Consider the following 18,525-nt stretch of genomic DNA (forward strand, 5'->3'; position numbering starts at 1 on the left):
ACAATGGGGTTGGCTAACATCTTGTTCTGGCTCTGGCTCAGAGAGACTTTTTCTTTCGCAGTCAAAACCTTCTCTCTTTATCTCACTCTGGTCAGATAAATCCGTCTTTGACACAAAATGTAAGCAAACCGGACTGAAAAATGCATTCGCGAGGCTGTGGTAGTTACGGGTTCAAAGGGAGGCTATCGGAGAATGCGTGTGGGTGTGTACATTCTCTCTCACCCTCCCTGTCCAGGATGGTAGGGCTACGGGTGGTGAAGCTGGGGCAATTCGAGGGTTGCCTGCTGCGCTCAGGATCGGCCTGGTCCTGCCTCTGTTTTTCCTCGGCATGAGCAGACTCATGCACCGCCTTGATCTGGTGCTGGAACATGGTGAAGCCGCTGAGAGGGGCCCCCATGGGCACACCGGGGCCAAAAGGACCCACCTGCAGGAGGGAGGTCGAGAAGAGACGGCCATTAGAGACTAGGAAGGACATGAGGTCTGTACAGCTCATGTCAAGTTCTGATGCATTTCCCTCTAACCCTGTAGTGCGTCTATCTAGGGCTGAGACCTTGGAATTCCAGGCAACAGTGATTAGCTCGGTCACCGACAAATCGGGGGGCAGGTGAAGAAACACGACAACGACTCACCTGGTAACATGTATATGCGGCGGTTTAAAAAAGAAAGCGTTACACCGCCCTTATTTTCATTATCTACGTAGCCCATCTATTTCCGAATACTAGTGGGTTACTGGGCTGTACTGCCACAAAGGATTAGCGAGTTATATTTACAAAATAATTGCACAGACATCCCAGCAGGAACCCAATATATAAAGTTCGACAACTTTCTCAGCATTTAGTATAATATTCGGGGAATGTGACAAACCAGTGCAGAATGCCTTAAAATCTGATGTAGATTTCCAATGTAGGAAGCTTAGAGGGCAAGGTATTTCCTGCAGGAAGCTTATAAGCCATAGAAAGTAGTAAAATAAGCATTCAACAAGTTAAATTATATATGACAGCTGCAACATTTGGTTTGAAGCTAAAAAAGTGTCTTTTTTTTACATGTGGCAAAACGTGTGAGAACTAGAAATGACACAACCGCCCCACATTGTATTGCAGCACTGAGGATTCAGACTATAAATATTTAGTTTGTAACTAATCAGCAGATCCAAACCATTGTTATGAGCTAAAATAAAAAAGTGTGACTAAATGAGGTAATGTAGGCGAAACAACTAAGAATGTCTAAATTAGGGCACAACCTCTGGTTATTACATGCAGACATTTTCTAAATAGGCAAATCCCCACACAATGCCCTAAAAACATTAGTTAGCTAATCAAAGTCAGCTGCAATAGCAAATATTTATCCATTCCTTGAATTATATATATTTTTAAAAGATAAGGCAGTCTTCTGATTTCAAAAGTATACATTATAACTGACAAGATAATAACTCAACAAAGTTTGAATGGTAAGACAATGAAGATGGAATTGATAACTATTAAAATAATAATAATAATAAAATACAAACAGCATGTCCATAGCATACTGATCAGAGTTGATTAGTCTACAAATATTGCATGTCAAATAACCAAACCAGGATTAAATACCGCTTTGTTTATTTGACACAAGATTTGCAGATTAAGCCACATCATGCTGTCAATTACTGTAGAATAATTAATGAGTAGTCAGAGACTAAATCCTTTAAAAAGAGTAGCTATTCATTTAGGCCTATTTAAGAACAAGCGAGCAATCAAAAGAGGCAATGTTTAATGGAAAGCCCAACAAACTATTATTTTAGTCCTCTTTTTACTTTTAATGTACACTACTGCTTCTACAATGCATTAAAAGTTGCGTAAATTAAATATTAAAGAGTAAAAATATTAACAATAAATAATGAAACTAATTCATTTATATAATGAAACTAATTTCAGCACAGAATTAAAATATTAATATTTAGGCATGTCTTAAAATTATCCCCAGAAATGCAAAATGGAATTAACGAAATTAGCTAAACAGTAGTCAGATTGAATTACACAATTTGTCTGGGAGTGTTCCTGCAGACAACACAATTTGTCATTGAAGAGGCAATTGGATGGGAAGAAACGGACACCATAATAAATCTTTAACACTATCAGAGCCATAGCCTTATAAGAACACACAACAGATGGGCACAATGTTATTGATCTAGATCCTTGGTGACATAAGGATCAACTGACTGATTGAATGCTTGAATAACAGTAGATGAATGATTGGTCACAAATTAATTAAGGGACATTTTTGATTAAATATTGAATTGATTTACAGGTTGGTTGGAAAAGTGCAGGGAATGATGGACTCACTTGATGGGGAGGTTGGTCTAAATAAGACATGCTTTCACCCTGTTGTCTGCCTCCGTGTGTCTGCCTCTCCGAATGGGCATATCTGATCATAGAAAAGTGTGGGTTGCTATAGTGACTGACCATGGGCGGAATGGCAGCAGCACGCTGCTGGAGTTGCTGCATGTTGAGATGGGCCTGCTTTGTCGTGGACATCAGCACTGAGCCTGGAGGGCTGAGCAATGAAGGCTTGTCCACACTAGGGAACATCCTGAGAACACAAGACAGTGAAAAACATTGATTACAAAGAGATAAGGAGTTAGGAAAAAGCCCACTAATGGGGGGGTATAAATCCTGATCCATTAAATTATTAGAAATTGTATCAACAGTTGATTGTCCACCAGTGAAAATCAAACCCGCTTCAATCTGTAGTGACCAACCCGACCCACCTCTGTCTTTCGGGGTCAGCTTCTACATCCTCATCGGCGCTGCAGGTGGCGCTGGAGTCGTTTTCCGAGTGGTGCCCCTCCCTCTCCCCGTGATCTCCCTTGTCCCCCTTCTCCTTGGCAGAGTCAGCCTCCACCTTCACCTGCACCTCCCCGATCCCAGCGCCCACTGGCTTCATGTCCACATCCTGAGGCTCACTCTTAAGGTGCACCGGGCCCTCGTAGGCCACCCTGGCCATCTCCCTATCGTCCTGAGAGCCAGGCTCTCCAACCTCTCCCTCTGGGCTCTTCTCTAGCTTGACCCTCAGATCACCATATGCCGGCTCCTGGCCCTTCTCATCGCCGGTCTGGCCCTTTTCCTGGTCCAAACGCTGGTTCTCAGAGCCTCCAGCACTGTCTCCTCGCTGGGACTCTCCTCCAGCCTTGGAGGAGTCCATCTGCGACGGGGACGGGGCGCTTTCTGTGTCAGAGCTGTTATCTCCTACTGTATGGGCACACATAACAGGAAGAGATGCACTTGAATTCATTTGAAAGGCATTAAAAGGAATTTACAATGAGGAACAGGAAGTCTACTGATCCAAGCAAATGGATGAAAATATAAAAAGACAGTACAGATAACAATGCAGACAATATAAGACACATAAAGACTGGAAATATAAAACAAATAACGCAATGCTGTGCATTTGGCACTGCTGTGCATTTGGCACTGCTGTAGTAGAGCAGTAACCTGAACATTGACTAATGCAATACAACCCCATTTCCAAAAAAAGTTGGGACCCTGCTTAAAATGTAAAGAAAAACAGAATGCAAGTACAAAAACAGAAAATAGTACAAAGACAACATATCAAATGTCGAAAGTGAGATATTTTATTGTTTCTTGAAAAATAAATGCCCACTTTGAATTTGATGCCAGCAACATGTTTCAAAAAAGTTGGGACAGAGGAAACAAAAGAATGGAAAAGTTGTGTAATGCAAAAAAACTAAACCTGTTCAAATATCAGACAACTAATTAGATCAATTGGCAAAAGGTCAGTAACATGACTGGGTAATAAAAGACCAATCCAGAGAGGTTGGGTCTGTCAGAAGTGAGGATGGGGAGGGGTTCACCACTCGGTGAGACTGCGCAGGCAAATCGTGCAACAATTTAAGAATATTGTTTGTTATTGTTCTTATCAGAACACAGTTCAAAATCCAGCATCCGTGAAGGTATGGGAATGTATTAGTGCACATGGCATGGGTGACCTGCACATCTGTGAAGGCACCATAAATGCTGAACAGTATATACATGTTTTGGAGCAACATATGCAGCCATCCAGACAACATATTTTTCAGGGAAGGCTGTGCTTATTTCAGCAAGACATTGCCAAACCACATTCTGCACTTACTACAACAGCATGGTTCCATAGTAAAAGAGTCTCAGGGCTAAACTAGCCGGTCTGCAGTCCAGACCTGTCACCCATTGAAAACATTTGGCGCATTACGAAACCAAAGATACGACAAAGGAGACCCCGAACTTTTGAGCAGCTGAAATCCTATATCAAGCAAGAATGGAAAAACATTTCACTTTCAAAACTACAGCAACAGCTCTCAGTTCCCAACCACAGTACAGAGTTTAACAGAGGTGATGCAACACAGTGGTAAACATGCCCCTGTTCCAGATACATCTCTGACAGAAATCAAACAATCATATCAAACGTCAAAGATTATTTCCAGATAAGGTCATCAAAAACGATCTATCAATACATTCCAATTGACTGAAGAATTATGAGGAAAGTGATTAGAGGAAAGTTAAGGATGACCAACCACCCTCCAAGCCAGTAGTAGTGATATCTACACACACCTACCTGACACCAACCAACCTTGACGACAGTTTGGGGTTTGCTCAGGAGTCAATTAAACACATAACATGTGCAGACACTAAGAAAGGTCCTCTCTCAAACATGACCCATGCATGAAGATATCCAATGGCTCCGTTACATGACTAAACACAAACAAAGCAACAGAACCGTACAGGCCGCCATGGGTGAAAGCCTCTCCTACCTCCCTGTCAGGTGAGGGACTGGGCTCAAACAAACAACTGAGTTCATTTACCACAGCAAAGCCAAATGGTGGAGGGAGATATGCTCTATTCCAAAAGAAAAATGAAGAGGGTGATGGAAATAGAAAGCGAGAAGGGGGGGAATGGCCAAGAGAGAGAGAGACTGATCAGCGACAAAACAGGGCAGAGAAGGAAAGGCTCTGCAAAAATAGGCCATTCTGGGCCAGAATAAAATGGAAAGGTCACCACGTTCATCTGTACTCACACTTAATGTATCCCCATTCGCGACAGAAAAAGTCTGAGCAATGGACTTGCACATTCAAAACATCCCCTTTCTATCCTGTTACAAGAGCCAAGAAAAGGGCAATGTTCAAACTTTTAGTATGAGTGCAGAGAGAGAGGTGATGTCAAGACGGCAGCGGTTGTTGTACGGTGAGGTGGAGGAGAGAGATAGGGATGAAGCGAGGGGGAATCGGAAGAGGAGAGGATGGTGGAGAGGAGGGGGATGACAAATGGGGGGGAAAGGAAGGCGAGAGAAGGTGAAGGTGGAAAAAGGAGAGAGGGTAGTAAAGAGTAAAGGGAAAGAAAGAGACAGGGGAGGTCTGGTAGATGAAACACTCAGAGCAACACTCAGTGTTCTATGCAGCAGGCTTTCTAGACTCTTCAAAGAAAAGGAACAGTTATATAACCCAGGCAAAGCCATCAGAATTAGTTTACATCTTTTATCTCTTATTTCTCCCCTTCTCCTTTCCATTTCATCAATAAAAGAAACTTGACAGTAGAAGTAAGAAAATACCGGGCCTCTTACTGGGCCATTCATTTAAATAGAATTCTAACACAGGCCATTCTTCCAGTCCTCTTCCACTTTATCCAGTTCCCAGTGTCTGCTGACTATATATGGCAAAAATGAAAACAAGTTAATTTGTTCTGTGCGGTGTAGGTGTCTCTCTGACTGACCATCACTGTCCTCTGGATTGTCGTCATCATCAGCTGAGGCCATGCTCTCGCTCTGAGACGGGTCCCGATCGCCCCGCAACCGCCGTGAGTCCTGAACAAACACGCCATACAACAAACAACGTCAACTTCACTGCTCCTTTGTGCAATTATGAAAATACATGAAATACAGAGATAGGCATACTCTTATGATAATGAAAAATGTGAGAAAGGCTATAGCTAAAGACCTGAAGAGACACAATAAAGGTAAACATAACAATACGTTTAAAACAATGTGAACCGGTTTTTATTTTATGACACTAAACTATGACTAAAAGTCAAACAAATATCCCTTGTATAGGGTAAGTAAAGCAATGAGTGGCCAGTACGATTGGAGGCAATAAGAAACGGTTCATCCCCCAGTTCTATCCTATACTAGTCTGATAATCATAAATGGTTCTTTGCATGCTTATATAAAGGTGAATTATGTTGCAGTACCTGCTTGTGTTGCTGTAGCAGGTTGTCCAGGTTGTGCCGTCTCTTGTAGTTAAAGTAGAAGTTCTTGCACTGAGCCTCGCTTTTGGTGCCCACCATCTTGGCAATGGCAGGCCAGTTACGCCCATGCTCAACAAGCCCTGGCAGGAGAGAGATGGAGACTCTGTTGGGATCTACACCTAAAACAGAACTAAATAACCAAATACTGTCTGTCTATCTATAAAATATATTTATTCACCCTGAGCCTAGAGACCTTTTATGTTCACACACCGAGTTGTACAGCCACTTCAATAATGCTTGCATCTCTGGCCAAGCCTGCACAACCTTGACCAGCACTAGCTAATCAAATCAAACAATTAGCTTTGGTGGAGCCACAATCAACTGTTTAACACTGCGGACAGTGATTACATAGGCTCAGTGGAGATACACAGGTCAGTCTTCTGACAAAAGAAACCAGGCTTTTGGCTCAAATAACCTACCTAGTATCATTATCATAGTAATACACACAGTAATATTTACCAATACTTTGCCCTTCATGATTATTGGCACACATGACCAGTGACCAGCATTTTACACGTTGATGTTTTTGGCTGATTGTAAAACACATCCAGTTCTGCTTTTCATGATTTTGACAGTTCATTACAAAAGTGATACTGAAAGTTGTGAAGCACAGGCACCTTGCAAATGCTGTGCCATCAAAGGGAGGGTTCAAGTTAGTTTCCCCAAATGCATTTTCAGGAAATACAAAAGGGTTAAAATTTGCTTAAATCTCATCAGTCAGAGACACCATAAACAACGTTTCTGCTTATCTTAATATCTATCCTCACATTGAAGTTCAACCAATTTTCAGCACAACTTAAGTTACAAGTAAAGCAAAAAACATTTTGACAAACAGTTGCATTGATTAATAATAAACAATACCCTGACAGAATTATTTATTTTTGTATCCCGTTACTACATAAAATGGTTGCTTAGTCATACATTTTCAACTAGACAGAACTATGTGGAGTTCCTGACATCAATTATGTGTGCTTAATACAGTACTACAGACACTGTCCTGTGATCTTCAACTACAAAAGATCTCCTTGTCTTCTAAATACTCCTGTGTGGCTTGTGAGGAACTATGAATAAGGGCAGGATATCCTCATACATACTCAGCAAAGCAGCCTGTTAAAATCTCCCTTGATTAAAGACTGTCCAGTTGAACAAATAAAAAGAAGCAGTCATGGACGTTTGGATATGGTTGGCTGAAAGGCATCTTAAGCAACAGTGGGCAGTATTTTAGAAATTTTTACACACTAAATTGTTGTTTTTTTTCTCCAAAAGAAGCTTCAATGTAGGCTCTCTCTCAATACAATATAAACAGTACTAATGAAATTTCGTATGTGTATCACTTAATTCTTGTTTTAGACATACAAATATCTAGAATATCATGAGGCCTACCATTAATTAAACACCATCCAACAAATCATACCTCCTCACATGCCTGGTAATACCCAATATGGATAGTAAAATAAATAAATAATTGTTTATAATAAGAGGGGAATGCCCCTCTGACATAGCAAGTAACAAGCGAAACATAAACAATGCTGCAGTGAAACTAAGAACAACCATTTGCCAACTTCTAACGTGAAGAGTTAATATCTGTTACTCCACTTTAGGCAGCTCAATGAATAAAACATTGTCAATAAAAGTGCCCCTCTGTACTGTCATGTGCCTTCTGGAGAGCAGAGGTGATACGCCCGATGATGAACAGTACCAGTCAAACGTTTAGACACACCTACTCATTCTAGGATATTTCCTTATTTTTTGTATTTTCCACATTGTAGAATAATAGTGAATACAACAAATGACACATATGGAATCATGTTGTAACCAAAAAAGCAGAAAAACAAATCAAAATACATTTCTATTTTAGATTCTTCAAAGTAGCTACCCTTTGCCTTGATGAAAACTTTGCACACTTGGCATTCCCGCATTCCCTCAACTATCTTCAAGGGGTAGTCACCTTGAATACTTTTCTATCAGTCTTGAAGGGGTTCTAACATATGCTAAGCACTTGTTGCCTTCTTTTCCTTTAATCTGCAGACCAACTCATCCCAAATCATCTCAATAAGGTTGAGGTTGGATGATTGTGGAGGCCAGGTCATTCGATGCAGTACTCAATCACTCTCCTTCTTGGTCAAAATGAACTTATCAAGGAACCGATTTCCTATGGTCTAATATCAATTTCTCACATTTCCAGGCAATGGCAAGTCTGTTTTTGTTATTGGTGTCCTTCAGCAGGGGTTTCTTTGCAGCAAAATGAAAATGAAGGCCTGCTTCACGTAGCCTCCTCTGAAGAGTTTATGTTGATAAGTGTCTGTTACTTGAACTGTGGGAAGCATTTATTTGGGCTGCAATCTGAGGTGCCGTTAATTGCCAAACCTGAGGCTGGTAACAGCCTGAGGCTGGTAACTAATGAACTTGTGCAGCAGAATTACCTCTGGGTCCTCCTTTCCTAGGGTGGTCCTCATAGTACTTGATGGTTTCTGTTACTGCACATCAAAAAACTTTAAAAGTTCTTGACATTTTCAGGACTGACTGACCTTCATTTCTTAAAAGAATCATGGACTGTCGTTTCTGTTTGCTAATGAGCTGTTCTTGCAATAATATGGACTAATACAGGACAGACCTAATGATGGTTTTCTGTATACCCATCCTACCTTGTCATCCTTTATATACCCACACCTAACAAATTAAGAAGGAAAGAATTTCCACAAATGAAGTTTTAACAAAGCACACCTGTTAACTGAAATGCATTACAGGTGACTAACATGTGAAGCTGGCTGAGTGAATGCAAAGACTGTGCGAAGGTGCTTTCAAGGCAAAGGTTGGCTTCTTTAAAAAAAGTCTTCAATATGAAATGCATTTCCATTTGTTTAACACTTTTCAGGTTGCTACATGATTCCATGTGTTATTTCATAGTGTTGAGAAAAACAGCAAATGAAAAAGAAATAGCACGGATTGAGTAGGTTTCCAAACATTTGACTACTACTCACATATAGACAAGGTTAGTCAGCTGAAGTACAGAATAATAGTATTGGGTGAGTAATGTGAACAAAAACCCACCCAAAAGAGCCTTAATGAATCCACACTAATCTTCCTATTGACTTTCCCCAGTCTGGGCCTCGTCCCAGTGGGCCCGTTACAGAGCACCGATACCTCAAGGCGGATTCACAGATAACCGGTGTAGTGGGTGCAGACGGAACGTTGCAGCAGCAGACAACATTTGGGAACAGACGTTTCACTACTTAAAGGGTCTCTGTATCATCACAATATGAGCACAATACCTACGCAGTAATAGTGAAATATTTATTCACCATTAAATTATGGGTGGACAAAAAAAGGGCATCCTACAATGCAGACTTTCTATTGGTTGAAAGAAGCCGGACGGCTTCTGTCGTCCAAACGCTAAAGATGTATCTTCCGTCTCTTCTCTCTAGAGATCATCTGATCATCTACTCATCACAGCGCATCAATGAACAATGACAGAATGGGACAATCAAAATCCTTGTGATCAAAAGGAGCTGTTGCTTTAAAAATCCCTTGCTTTTCAAAACAAAACATGTAACGTGTTTGTTGTTTATTTGTTATAGACTAAAGTTAAAGGCAACACTACTGATACCTTCATCTTACATCAATATTTACATAACAGTAACTAAATATTATTTAATGAAACCCACCAGTGACGCCAACGATATCTGCCACCCTTCTACAAGCTGCATTTTTGGGTAGTGTTCATGTACACAACATAGTAGCTGATTTGGGATTCAACACTAATTTCATAACACAGAAGACATTCCATCAAGACACCAACAGCAACCCGTGTGAGCGGTTATTGCGGAGCACTCACAGTGGGGGATCTGCTTAATGAGGATGTGTCTCAGAATTGTTCACTGTCTCCCATGTCAAGTGGGCAAAAGCTCAGCGGGCTCAAACCCTGATTACATTCTCACAGCTTTTCTCTAATTGAAAATCAATAAAAGCGGGGATTCCACAACGCGTGGCCACTTGCTAATGTATCATCAGATAAAGACACAGCCTCCCAGTGGAAGCTCTAAGGCGAGGTGCACACAGACTGTCACACCATATGCATAGTGGTGGAAGTCCATTCTTTCCAATGGAGTGCAAGCTGCACAGCTACAACTCTTTCGCCAGACTAGGTTGCAGTGCTTGCAGGGTGTTGCACACAACCGATTTGTCCGTTGCAACACCATGTGACATAAGAAACAAAAGGGGATCAACAACCAAAGAAGATGCTGATGACATGGGAGTGGTCATACTGACTCAGAGCTGTTCTTACTAGTTGTATGACATCAGTGCATTGACTGAGAAAGTAAAGGAAACAATACTAACAACCCAAAGAAATGACCAGTCAACTAAATGGCTTGAGCTCTGAAATGCAACACTCCAGTAAGACCATAAGTCCTGGCAAAGTGTATTCGTGAAAAATAAATGTGTTTAGAAGTAGCACAAGCTGTCATGCACAGTTTCTTTTTAAGCCATTATGCTTCTACTAACACTCTCACTCTAATCACAGTGCTCCCCCAACCAGGAATTATTATTACATTTGAGTTCTTTGGCAGATGCTTTGTATCCAGGGGCGACCCAGAGTAAATGTGTACATTAAAAGAGCAGAAAACAGCACACACATTTTAACAGCAAGTGCATTCTAATAATCAATGATTTAGTTATCGTCAAAGGTCAGTGCTGGAAAGAAGACAAATAATAAACATAAGAAGTTAACAAAAGGACAACAGACAGTTGGTTGGTAGAAGATTTAGGATAGGCAGAGACTCTGCAGTCCTATAGTAGCCTCCACGGGAAGCTGGTTCCACCAGTTAAGTGCCATGGCGGAGAAGAGTTTTGATGGCATGGTTTGGGAACTGCCCCAAAGGGTGGCAGAGATGCCGGAACGAAGAGTCCAGGTAGGGATGTTGGGTTTGAGCACTGCCTGAAGGTAGGGAGGAGAAGCTCCTCTTGTGGCTCTGCAGGCAGGAACCACAACCTTGAAGAGGATTCAAGCTTCAAACCAACCAATGCTGACGTATTCAACCCCACCAATGCTGTCATCTTCAACCCAACCAGTGCTGGATGGTGCAAAGCCAATTTGCACAGCCCTTGGAATACAGCAACCAGGATTAGCACTATGTTCTCAGTGATAAGGTGATATTGCATGGCAGTGACTAATCCAATGACATCACCCCATTAGACAACTTTTGAGAGGCATGCAGGACAAAGCATAGCCATCGGCGTTAGCCACCAAAACATTTCTCACAATTTGATCGACATGATGCATTCTATATTGCTGCCTTTTTTTTATCTGGATAGCAGAAAATAACCCTGTGGAGCTATTTCAATTACTATTAATTAAAATAAATATATAGGATGTACACTACTATATAATGCCTGTTTGAAAGTGACAGTAGAAGCAGAGCACAGTCTAACGCTCCTTCCTCCCAGCACACAAACAGGTAGTAATATAGGCGGGCAAATTAAGGAGTATCAAACATTTGAAAGGCACAGACAGGCAGTCAAAATAGCAATATAATGTTTGTTTTTTGGACACTGCAAACATATTCACTCCCCTCAACCTGGTAGACAGTCAGGTTGAGGGGAGCGAAAGGGTGGGACAAAAGAATCATATACAAACTAACAAAAAATAAAATTACTGACTAGTAGGCAGCCAGACCAGACCACATGAAATTAATTGCAATGTCACTCTTGCTAAACGAGATACTTGTATGAAACCTTGGTAAAGCAGGAGAAATACAATTACTCAGTGTACATTTTCAGCAACTCAGGCTAAGATATGGCTGCATAACTATAAAGATTACATTACCTTGGTAATGGTTTTTCCCTTAACGCGACATGTAGACTTTGCCCTGATTCTTCTACAACGCATCCTAAGTTAACACCATCAATACCTAGGAGGAGTCAACATGTCAAACCCCTAGGAAACATCTTGTGTAGTTGTCTATGGTGGTCCAGCATTCCAAGCCACTGACTCCAGTACACATTTACTCCTGGTACATGGGTAGGAATCCGGCTAACGGCTGTTGTGGCAAAAACTTATTTTCCTGTCCAATAAAGCAGAAATTTATGAAGAAATATCAGTGAAATTAAATGCGCAAATTACCTCTGGTTTGTATTGGAATTCTCCAGTTATTCCACATCTGTAGATACTACCTGTTTAGTTTATTTAGTGCAATGAATGGGGTCTGAGCTAGAGCAGCTTTTGTGAGACATGGTTGGGACAAAAAAAAAAAGGCCTGGGTCTTTTCTTTAAACAAAAACATCTGTATAGTTGGAGATACCACAAACTCTTACATCTGAAAATGGTTACGCTCTATGATGCTCACAAGCAACACAACAGCTGTTACAAGATATGAAGCTAAGATCATAAGATTATAGGAAATCTGATCAACGTCAATCAGTGTCACTGACTGGTCCTGCACATACTGGATTTTGTTTTATTCTTTAACAGGTAATTCTTTGGCAGACCATTTCTGGTTTGTGACATTTGTGTATAAAACCCATAAATATAATTTGTTAAATTGTTTTGTAAATGTATGTACAGCACTGTTTGTCCTAAATATAAACATTCTCCATTTAACAATATGACAGCAAAGGAAGCAGATAAAGCAAACAAAATCAAACGTTATCTTTTAGTCAGGTCCTGGGATTGCAGAAAATGTAATGGCCTGTGTCCTAAATAAGCTTACAGAACATATACTTTTTGGGTGTTATTGCTGAAATGCCACCGCTGTCAGCTGTATTCCTGCTGTTTTTATTTATGCTGTTCAGAACTACGAGACAGAGACCTAGGCAACATCAGGTCACAGACGTAAGGTTCAGCAACAGATAGAAACGAAAGTAAAGGGGGGGGGGGGGTAATGAGCATCACCTAGCTACACGAGGATGTCGACAATTAACAGATCCACAGAATGTGATCCGCGCATGCGCAGAAACTTCACCAGCCATTGTGCCAGAGATGGTTTTAAGTAAAGACCAGAGAACAGTCATATCCCAAGCTTAATACCAAACGCTACCTTTTTTGGCAACTTCCATCTCCTCCTCGGTCCAGCGAGAAGTCTCTCCGGTTTCGGCGTTTGCAGCGGTAGCAGCTCCTCCTGCTAAAATCACAAGGAGAGAACAGAAAGCTCCATATCAGCCCACTGAGAAAGAGAGAGAGAATAGTGCTGTAGCTTGTTCCGCTTCTCAGCAGTCTTCTTCTCACGGCTGCTAATCTAATAATCTGCTTACATTCAGTGGCTCGCTGCCGAGACCTGCCCCTCTCTCTCTCACATTCTCTCTATCTCAGAGACTCTCTTCGTCCCATGCTCCATTGCTCTCTCACTCTTCTACTCCCTCCCAACCAGAACGACTTCCCTCCTCCTCTCACTCACTCACTCACTCCATCCCCCACTAGGGGAGGGCCAATGTCACCTGATCTAGTTCCAGACAGCAGGAGAAGAGACATGCCTCCCACCCTCCTCCTCTTTGGGAAATGGCCTTGAACAGAAACAGACAGAGCGCCTACCCCTCTCATGGCTACACTGCAACATAAACATTAACCACACACACCTCTCAGTATCAGCTTGTCCACACTGACCCCCAACTCTCCTCCCACAGCCTAATTCTATGAACACAACAATACACAGAAGGGGTGAGGCAATTCTGAGAGAGACAGCAAGAGAGAGATAGAGAGTGAGAGCGACAGAGCCAGAGCAAGACAGAGCCAGAAGTCAGAGAGCGAGCCAGAGAGAGAGACAGACCCAGTCTGTGTTTACCCTGTTTACTTTGATAATATAGATTTTCTTTATTATCATTAATTATTATTAGAATATGTATCTTTACAGTGGTTGTTGTAATTCTATTCTTTATTGTTGTATTGCTTGGGCAACACTTGAAAATGTTCGTCATGCCAATAAAGCTTTGAAAATTGAAATTGAATTGACAGAGTCAGAGAGAAAGAGAGAGAGAGAGACAGACCCCGAGAGAGAGTCCCAGAGAGACAGACCCCGAGAAAGAGAGTCCCAGAAAGACAGAACCCAAGAGAGAGACAGAACCCGAGAGAGTCACAGAACCCGAGAGAGAGAGAGAGAACCTGAGACCGAAAGCCAGAGAGAGAGAGAGCCAGAGAGAGAGAGAGCCAGAGAGACAGAAAAAGGAGACTGAGAAAAAAAAAAAGACAGCAAGAAAAAAAAAAAAAGAGACAGCAAGAAAAATAGACAAAAAGAAAGACAGAGAGAAAGACAGAGAGAAAGACAGAACCATGGCCCACTCAATTCCATTGGACCCATTCAGATTGTGTAAACATTTGGACCAATATAGCTGCAGTATGAACCTCTGACATTTATTGGGAAAAAAATCTTGAAAATATCCATTCTCACTGGTTAGACAGCTCCTAGAGAACATTGGAGGTTTACACAGACCTGGTTCAATTTACTCAAAGAAATGTTTTCTAAAACGCTTCTGCCGTCCCATGGCATTTTAAACTCACATGTTTGTGTAATCCCACCACTTTCTCCTCATTCCCCTATCATGCCTGTTAAGATTCAGGGACGTAATCAGGTCATTAATCTCGTCTGGCTTCCTGAATAGATGTCACCCTACTCCCCATATAATGGACTATTTTCACCAGCCCATAGGGGCTATGTGAACTCCTCTGTGACTCCTAATGAGATCCAACCACACTTGCAGGCAGTGAATCCCTGGTGAGTCAGCAGGGATGAGATACGTACACAAGTCAGCTCAGCAGTCAGTCACTCGTAGAAATTTAACCTGACACAGACCTACACAAATCCCTGATGCACCATTGCTGAGAGGGGTGACAGAGGTCAATGGCTTGGGAAGGCATGACATACTTTAGAGGGTTAATCACATTATGCCAGACCTTTTACGTAACAACACGACAGGCCGACTGTAAAATAAGGTGCAGACTTAAGACCGAGAGCTCAGATGGGAGGAAAACATGTAGGTTAATATATAATCAGCCATGTAGACTCACACTGAAAATTCCTAGAAACATTTAAATACAGTTAGATAGTGCATCCAAAGATATGCATTCTACTTTCTGAGAAGACTATAGTAGAATCACCCAGGCTGGCCCAGCAGAAACACTGACTCAGGTGCACATGTATTGCTGCAGAATAGGTTCAGATCTGGCACACTGCTCTTTCATTAAAAAGTATGGCCCATCGTCTCCATCCTGAACCAAGCAATACAAGCATTAAACGTAAGAATGAGTTATTAATTCCATGGATGTAGTCACAATTATTATAATTTTTTATGCTTTTGTGTATGCTTAAATGTTCAGTCTGCCACTAAGCAAACAGACATCAAAAGAAGCTCTCAGAGCAGCACAAGCATAAATTAAGTGGATAGGCTGAGATACAGCTAAGAGGAGCCATGACAACATGTTCACCCCAGGCACCACACGGTCTTGCCATGGTGATGATTGCTAGGGTATGGGATGGACTGAGCCTGAACTTCTTGCTGGATAACATAAGTAAAAAACGCCAACCCCAACTGGAACAAATTTCACCGCTACGTGATTAACCTGAAATATATTCAATGTGACAATTACTAATAACAAAATACTATTTAAACAGTTTGACACAATACATTTCCCAGTAAGCAAGTGCATATCCTAACACATTGGGTTACGAATGCAATTATGCATACACCCTAAAGCTTTTTTACCTTTATTTTACCAAATAAGTATGCCAAGAACACACCTTGTAGAGAACATTAGATTTTTATATATACAGCTCTGGAAAAAATTAAGACACCACTGCAAAATTATCAGTTACTCTGGTTTTACTATTCATAGGTATAAGTAAAATGAACAGTTTTGTTTTATTATATAAACTACTGACAAAATTACACCCAAATTCCAAATACGGTCATTTAGAGTATTTATTTGTAGAAAATAACAACTGGTCAAAATAACCAAACAACTATGCATTGTAATCAGACCTCAAATAATGCAAAGAAAACAAATTCAAGTCCTTCACAAAGACAAATCTGCCCGATTACAGCCTTGCTGAAGCATCCCCTAGATCATCACCGATCCTCCACCAAATGTCACAGTGGCTTTCAGGCCTCTCCAGGTCTCGGACTAACCATTAGACGACCAGGTGTTTGGCAAAGCTGAAAATTTGACTCGTCAGAGAAGATGACCTTATTCCATTCCTTGATGGTCATATCCTTATGGTCTTTTGCAAAATTCAGCCTGGCTCTTCTTTGAATCTCATTGATGAATGAGGCTTTTTTCTAGCTTTGCACAATTACAGCCCTGCCCCTAGGAGCCTGTTTCGAACCGTCCTTGTCGTGTACTTCATCCCAGCTGTTGTTTGTCATTCTTTTTGTAGGTCACTTGATGTCATCCTACGGTTGTTGAGTGACATTCGAATGAGTTGACGGTCATCTCGGTCAGTGGGCAGTCGTTTTCACCCTCAGCCAGTCTGTAGCTTTGTTGTCCCCAATGTCTGTTGCTTGACCTTGTTCATATGAACCGCCGTCTTTGAAATTGTAAGGATGGAAGCAATCTGACACTCACTGTATCCCTCTGCCAGTAAACCCAGAACTGAACCCTTCTATTCCTCAATCAAAGCTTTTCTTTTCAACTCTTTTGTCATTCTGAATAGTTATTTTTTTATTCAAATGACCTTTGAGGTACTACTTACACTGTTTTTGCCATCCAGCTGGTCCTATTGCAAGAGGATAGTGATGATCACAGCAGTGGTTTTTAAATTTTTCCTTGTTAAATTAGATTTGGTTCAGGTAAATACAAGTAAAATGAGGTGTGCCTGTGTTGGAATTTAACAGACACTGGAATGGAATGGCTGCAATTCATGTAGAGATGCACAGAAGAGAGGAACAGAAGGGTTAAAATTAAGAGATCACTGCAAATTCAACGCTTCTGTTCCTCACTCAAAACCTTCCTTTTCAACTTTTTTGGAAAGGAAAGAAAAAGGTGCATTGCTCACTTAATTTTTTCCAGAACTGTATATACAGTGAGGAGAACAAGTATTTGATACACTGCTGATTTTGCAGGTTTTCCCACTTACAAAGCATGTAGAACACATTTTATCATACATACTCTTCAACTGTGAGTGATGGAATCTAAAACAAAAATCCAGAAAATCACATTGTATGATTTTTAAGTAATTAATTTGCATTGTATTGCATGACATTTGTATTTGAAGAATCAGAAAAGCAGAACTCAATATTTGGCACAGAAACGTTTGTTTGCAATTACAGAGATCATACGTTTCCTGTAGTTCTTGACCAGGTTTGCATACACTGCAGCAGGGATTTTGGCTCACTTCTCCATACAGACCTTCTCCAGATCCTTCAGGTTTCGGGGCTGTCGCTGGGCAATATGGACTTTCAGCTCCCTCCAAAGATTTTCTATTGGGTTCAGGTCGGGAGACTGGCTAGGCCACTCCAGGACCTTGAGATGCTTCTTATGCAGCCACTCTTTAGATGCCGTGGCTGAGTGTTTCGGGTCGTTGTCACGCTGGAAGACCCAGCCACGACCCATCTTAATTGCTCTTACCGAGGGAAGGAGGTTGTTGGCCAAGATCTCGCGATACAGGGCCCCATCCATCCTCCCCTCAATATGGTGCATTCGTCCCGTCCCCTTTGCAGAAAAGCATCCCCAAAAGAATGATGTTTCCACCTCCATGCTTCACGGTTGGGATGGTGTTCTTGGGGTTGTACTCATCCTTCTTCTTCCTCCAAACACGGCGAGTGGAGTTTAGAACAAAAAGCTCTATTTTCGTCTCATCAGACCACATGAACTTCTCCCATTCCCCCTCTGGATCATCCAGATGGTCATTGGCAAACTTCAGACGGGCCTGGACATTCGCTGGCTTGAGCAGGGGGAACCTTGCGTGCGCTGCATGGTTTTCTTTGAGACTGTGATCCAAGCTCTCTTCAGGTCATTGACCAGGTCCTGCCGTGTAGTTCTGGGCTGATCCTTCACCTTCCTCATGATCATTGATGCCCCACGAGGTGAGATCTTGCATGGAGATCTTCTTTTCACCAAGCTGCTTGCCTATTGTCCTGTAGCCCATCCCAGCCTTGTGCAGGTCTACAATTTTATCCCTGAGGTCCTTACACAGCTCTCTGGTCTTGGAGAGGTGGGAGTCTGTTTGATTGAGTGTGTGGACAGGTGCCTTTTATACAGATAACAAGTTCAAACAGGTGCAGTTAATACAGGTAATGAGTGGAGAAAAGGAGGGCTTCTTAAAGAAAAACTAAC

General features: G+C 41.6%; 1 protein-coding gene across 7 annotated transcripts in view; it reads right to left on the reverse strand.

The window, feature by feature from the left end:
* Positions 1-18,525, reverse strand: part of ncor1 (nuclear receptor corepressor 1) — a 101,468-nt gene that overhangs the window by 29,840 nt on the left and 53,103 nt on the right. For 6 of the 7 annotated variants that reach the window (XM_029120759.2, XM_029120758.2, XM_029120754.2 and 3 more), the window contains exons 17-22: positions 13,301-13,384; positions 6,210-6,346; positions 5,736-5,826; positions 2,744-3,224; positions 2,319-2,565; positions 223-424 (exon numbers count right to left, since the gene is read on the reverse strand). In XM_029120759.2, coding sequence (XP_028976592.2) covers positions 223-424; positions 2,319-2,565; positions 2,744-3,224; positions 5,736-5,826; positions 6,210-6,346; positions 13,301-13,384 — 1,242 coding nt within the window. The remainder of the gene's footprint in view (positions 1-222; positions 425-2,318; positions 2,566-2,743; positions 3,225-5,735; positions 5,827-6,209; positions 6,347-13,300; positions 13,385-18,525) is intronic. The other variant, XM_013134453.4, reaches the window with a different exon arrangement.

This window comes from Esox lucius, chromosome 7 (assembly GCF_011004845.1).
Source record: "Esox lucius isolate fEsoLuc1 chromosome 7, fEsoLuc1.pri, whole genome shotgun sequence".
NCBI lineage: Eukaryota > Metazoa > Chordata > Actinopteri > Esociformes > Esocidae > Esox > Esox lucius.